Source organism: Empidonax traillii, unplaced genomic scaffold (assembly GCF_003031625.1).
Source record: "Empidonax traillii isolate 1590-97213 ecotype Southwest subspecies unplaced genomic scaffold, ASM303162v1 scaffold207:size1520225, whole genome shotgun sequence".
Taxonomy (NCBI): domain Eukaryota; kingdom Metazoa; phylum Chordata; class Aves; order Passeriformes; family Tyrannidae; genus Empidonax; species Empidonax traillii.
The window spans coordinates 1,499,362-1,505,522 of NW_020955400.1; the positions used below are offsets into that span (position 1 = coordinate 1,499,362).

General features: G+C 37.0%; 1 protein-coding gene across 1 annotated transcript in view; it reads right to left on the minus strand.

Annotated features, from left to right (window-relative positions):
* The window catches only part of GRM1 (glutamate metabotropic receptor 1), a 45,989-nt gene extending 41,144 nt beyond the window's left edge, over nt 1–4,845 (minus strand). The window contains exon 1 of the mRNA XM_027887370.1: nt 4,604–4,845. Coding sequence (XP_027743171.1) covers nt 4,604–4,809 — 206 coding nt within the window. The 5' untranslated portion in view covers nt 4,810–4,845. The remainder of the gene's footprint in view (nt 1–4,603) is intronic.
* Between the last annotated feature and the right edge of the window lie 1,316 nt (nt 4,846–6,161).

Consider the following 6,161-nt stretch of genomic DNA (forward strand, 5'->3'; position numbering starts at 1 on the left):
AGGAGGCAGCTCCATTGGTTGGTAATTGGTTACTAACAAAGGCATTGCTTAGGAAAGGGGTAAATTTCAAATCCATTAGGGAACAATTACTTCTCATATTCCAGTTCTTGCAATGGAAGCATATAAAAAAAGGAATGCTATTTCCAGTCTTGTGAAGAATCAGGATAGCAAGAAGCAGTGAGAGTCAGGCACTTCATAATGGAGATTCATCAAACAGGAGTAAAACTCAGCAGGAATGTATATACCTCTTCCTAGCAAGAAAAATCTACTTGGGTTTTAGTGAGACCTTGTATTAGACTGATACAAAATTACTTACTCTTGGCTGGAAATGAATTCAGGAAGAGAAATAAAAGATTACTAAAATCTCACATTTCCTTAATGAAATTTTATAATATAATATATAAAAAATATATTACAAGGCACAGGGTGGCATTAATTCAATATCAGTTAAGAATTTCTTATGTTTTCTTGCAATACTATTCCCTTTCCTATAGGATATCTGTCAAAGAATAAAGTATGCAGACTAAAAGCTCTGACACAGTCTTGCGTATGCCAGTATTTGTAGCTTTGACAGGAAGCTTGAATTTTAAGTGAAAAAAAAAAAGTGGTCTATCAAATACACTTGGTATATTGGGATTTGCTTAAGTTCTTTATCCTTTCCTTCTTTTTCTTAATGAAGAATTTCTGCTTTGAGCAAGAACAAGTTCTGTGCTGGAACACCTTCCTCCATTCCCTTGCTTACATATGTACAACTTTAACAATTTTGGTCTGTGTCCATGCTAAGAAATAATAGCCCAGAGGAAATGGATTTGACAAGAGTTGTGAAGCTCTAAGAGAGTGAGGACCATGGCGGCAGCTGTCTTTCACAAGCATATGGCAGCATTTACAGAAGCCATTCTGCAGGTAAGAAAATGAACTCTTCTTTTAATATAAGAGCAAGGTTTCTATTATATTGGAAAATTATGTGACCAAATAGGTGGTATCATAATAAAAGGTAAGCCAGAATATTAGTCAACTGGTCACAGGCACAGTCTTACTCTGTGAAACTGAGATGGCTGAAGTTACCTTTTCCCATAGCCATAATGCTAGACTGGCATGTGATGTTTGCTATCCTGGAAGGCAGAATGGGAAACAGTAATGCCAAGCAATGCTGGGTTGTAAATGGCCAAAATAAACACCCATGAATCCAAACTCCAAAAAAGCAATGCATATTTGGAAAAAAAAACCAAAAAACCACCTTTACATACAAGTTTGAAGTCTGCATTAAGCATTAGATGATTTACTCAAAGCATTGGTGTTGGCAGAGTTGTCATGACTGAAGCCAGAACAGCTATTGGAAATATTGAACTAGATAAACTTGCATGGTTTTAAGTCCAAGTCTACTTTAGGTAAAATTTTAGTTAGGCGAAATGTTTCTATTAGTTTGTGAACCTCAGCATTTCTCCACAATCAAAGGTCCGTTGTAGGAGCTGGAAATTCTCCTGTCCGTTGTCACAAAGCATTTTATGGTCAAAGGTCTATGTAAATTTTTTTCCCAGAGAGGTAAGGTTCCTTATATCTGCCACAAAGTAAAAGGAAGCAATTACCCTAAAATAGACCAGAGGTAGAAATGTATCTGGCCACTGCCCTTTGCATAGGACCAAAGAAGGATGAGGTGTTGACTACAGCATCCTTCACACCTTTTCCAAGAATTTCTGGAAATTGGAGTGATAAAATTACTGCACAGAGAAAGGAAACAGGAGCTACCCATCGGAAATAGAAAGTGTAGCAATTTTACCAGCATCTTCTTAATGACAGTGTAGCAAACACATGTGGTTGAGTTTCCAGACGTACATCCACGCCATTTTTTCCCATAGGCAATGCAGTCAGCTAAATGACTGCATTTGTGTCCTTCTGAAAAATTCTGCATCACATTTCTGCATAAAAGATCTTCAAAGAAAAGATTCTTCACAGAAGAAATGCACCTTTGAAAAAATGCTTTGTGTTTTCTAATCTCATTTTGATAAAAGCTTGAAACTATGAATTGAGCCTGAGACGGAAAAGAGTTGTATCCAAGCAAGTGGTTAAGGTTTCATGAAGCTGTAAGGGCATCAAAACAGGAGATTATGTGAGTGCCAGACAAACATAACTACAGGCAACTTTATCTGCTCTCTACCCACGATGATTCCAATTTTGTGGGAGTCAATTGCTCGAAGAACCTCACAGGTTTTGAGAATAAATTATGAAGAAGGTTGCTGCCTTCTCAGAAGGAATATTAATTTATTCCAGCCTGTGAAGTTGATTTGTTCACATGATGTGATGACAGGATATATGAAAACTTTTTACACATTAGTGTGACATTCTTGCACTGGCATAGAAAAGTCTAAAAACTAGAAAAATTCAGAGCAGGCTGTCTTGGATATATTGTAGGTATTGTGTGTAGTGTTTATCTTTCCATTTTGCTGAGGTACTAAAGCTCTTTTGGGTATTGATACAGTGCTGTATTCTGTTCACTGATCCACAAAGAGTCTTCCATGTGAAGCTGTGGAAACATTACAGCCAATCTGAAGCTAAATGCAATTCTGTTAAACTACTACTGGGATACAAAGATCTGTCAGACTGTAAAGATCACATTTTGTATACACATAGCCATTCTCTGATATGATATTGCCCATGTCATAAATGCCACAGACTGAATCAAAGATTACAGAATGAATAACCAAAAGGTTAAATGAATTTTCTTTCCAAAACTTGAGAGCTCCAGCTGTGAAAATATAAATGAGAAACAACAATAAAAAAACTGCCCTACCTAAAATAACCCATCAAATTCTAAATAGGCCAGGGAATCAAGAGAAATGAGACCAAAATGATGGCTAGAATAAATTCTATCATTCTGGTATACTCAGAGAAATATCCTGATATATCCTCCTCTATATTCTGAATTCAGGAACCGTTCCATCTAATTCTATGATTGGTACTGATGGAAGTTGTGGAAATGCTCTTGGATGACAAAATAATAAATAAGAATTGGGCTAAAATTGGAAAATTACGTCTGAACTCAAACCAAATAACTGACAGACAGAAAATTAGGTATCTGCAAAGCTGGAGTAATGTTTTTATGGACACAAATGGTGTGTAAAAAGCCTAAAGCTACACTAAGCAGCAATTTCTCTGTATTATCTAAATTATATGTGTGAAGACTTGATTTATTCTTTTGTGTTGATCAATGTATGCTCGAGTGTAAGGGAATTGCTTGCCTTTACTTTCAAAGTCTGACCCAGCTGATGTGTATATTTGACCAAAAAAAACCTGAAGTATACAACTCTGAACAAGAAGACCAAACTGACTAACTAGCTTTTTATTACTAATTAAATGTAACAAAGTGTTTAAATGTATACGCTGTTTAAATATAACAATAGAAAAAATATAACAGCAGAAATTAATATAATAATATAGAAAATGGTAAAACGTTTGCCAGTTTTCCCAATAAAGCTTAGTAATGGAGACAAGAGTTGCTTTAATATCACTGTCTTACAAATACTCTTTGAAGGCATGTGCCAGACTGAAAACTCTTGTTTGTTCCAGAGCCCTCCCTTCGCTCAGCGTTGGCACTCAAATGCATTAATGCAATAAGCCCAAAGATGGAGTGAGAGAGTCTTTTATAACACTTTAATAACTCAGTAGGAAAACCAACTTCAATAAAGCAACCCCTGAGTAGGTTTCGGTTAATAATGTATTTTGTACTTCAGCAGCTGAATTAAATGTATTTATAAAAAACAAATTAACTAAAAAATCCATCTGTTGAAACAGTTTAACAGAATCCACAGAACTAAATGAAAGGCAAAGATCTCTGTCAGCTTCGTCCCATAACAGAAACAAGGGTGACATCCAAGTCCACAGAGTTGCTGTCTGACCCACTGCTTGGGTACATACAGTGTCTGCTAGGGAGGGCTAGACGGCAGCAGCTACCATGGCTGGAACCACACCTCAGATGACTGAAACACATAAACTTCTGTCAAAATAAACCCAATTATTTGTCTTGCTCTACTCAGACCTGTCTTTAAACTCTGGAACTGAGCTGATCGTATTCAGAGTGAAATGAGTTAAGGAGACCGTACAGGAGCTCACCAAGCAGAGGAAAATAGTCTCTGGTGAGGTTTCAGCAGAGATGCAGGGAAAGGGATGTACTCTACAGCCCACTCTTCAAAATTGTGGCAAGCAAATGCTCACTAAATTCCAGTCATTCTTATTAGGCTTTGTACATACTAAAACCCTGGTTCTGACCCCAGTTTTACCTCACAGACCAAAAGTCTGCGAGATACAAGGTTGGTCATATCAAAGCAATTATATGTAAAAAGAGATTGTCACCCGAAACACTAGAAATTTTATGGGCTACACTGTAGTTCCTGTCCCAGTATAAGTTATAGCTATCAATATGTCATGTGTTACCGGTATTACTCCTGGTTATTGGAAAGCCTGATCCAGATAGCTCCATTTATGCCTAACTTTATGTTAGCATGCTTTATGTTTCAGCAAAACAGCCAAAGAATTCTCCATCACTGAACCCAGTACCATTCCCACTTCCCAACCTTTGGTTTAATTAGTTGAGAAAAAACCTCTTTACCTTCCAGGGGCATCTCCCTTTTCATCAAACCAAACTTCTTCTCCAGAAACACCAATGAATGAGGATTTGAGGAGGAATTCCAAGAGCTTGCTACCATCAATCGGCTTCATAGCATCACAGAGTCCAACATGTCCAGGACAAAGGGAATGATGCATATTTTGTAGCCCATGAGCCATAGCATATATAGCATTGATGACAAATCCCATTTTACTGTCCTGCACATAATTTTCTTCTAGGCTCTCATTGCCTACAATAATAAGAAAAAAGTGTTGTTATAAACAAGGATGAAATAACATGAAAACAGGAAAAAGCAATGATATGTAAAAAGAGATTTTCTAATTTTTCTTATAAAGCTTTGGAAGTATAAGGAGCCAGCCAGCGGTTAAAAATAAATAAATAATTAAATAATCAAACTATTTTGATAAGTCCCCCCAAATCTTTAATTCATTTGAAGTTTAATGCTTCATGGAAAGTACCGGTTTAATCAAATTGTCATCTTTCATTTTTTATTTTTTTAATTTTCCTTGTCATTCTGCAATGTTATTTATGCTAGGAAAGGTTAAACAGACCAGTATGAGAATTATACATTCCAGCTGGAACAATTTTTAAAAGCATTTTCCTTGTAAATTTGACTTCTTGTCACAGTTGAAGATTATTTTCTCTTAATCTCATGTTTTTGAGGTTCAAGTTAGCAATGTCCTTTTCAGCGTTAAGAAGTAAACCTTGTAAATCAGAACCACTTCTCGAGTTATCAGAAATAATAATTTTCTTTAAAAGTAGTAGTAGATTTGCCAGTTTGGGAGTGCTACAGAAAATCAGGAGGTGCCATTTGTGGCGTCACTTTCCATCAGACCTCAGTGGGTTTTGGGCTGTTCCCTGCTTTCCCTCAAAAGCTACTGAACGCTGCCAGTGCCAACACAGTGCAGACCTGTGCTGCAGGGGTCCCGAGGCAGCTGGAAGTAAGAGACTTCCTTGTTTTGTTTCTTTCCCCTTAAGTCATTAAATCACAATATGCTCCGAACTGCAAGATGCTTTTATGTGCAGGCCTCCCACCTTACTCGATGTTTAACGGGCATTTGCAATTCGGTCTCTGTTACTTTGTCTAAGTAACACCTTGTATACACTAGGGAAGTAGGATGTGTGAGAGACTAGGTGTTAACTTGCACTTCTCAAATTCAGGTTGGAGAAGATATTTGTCCTTTTAATATGAAGAAAAGAGGTAAAAACCTACAAGTTTGCTGAAACTTCTAAGTTCAAAAAATTGTTTCTTACCCTAATGTAGATATGATACGTCTTTCAAATGAAACCATGAGGACCATCCTCACATTTATTCTCGGAAATGGCTCTGATTTGGTAGGCCTTCTCAGCTTGTTTGCTCTACAACTCAGGAATGTCAGCTGGGAATTCATTAGGACAGCAGAGATCCCAAATGCAGGGATATCTTACTTGCTTTCCCTGTGTCTCATTGCAACTGGACAAGAAAATCTTGCTTCAGTAACTACTTTCCTGATAAGCTGAGCATAGCATGGTTGTGATGGTGAATTTAAAAAGCCTTGTG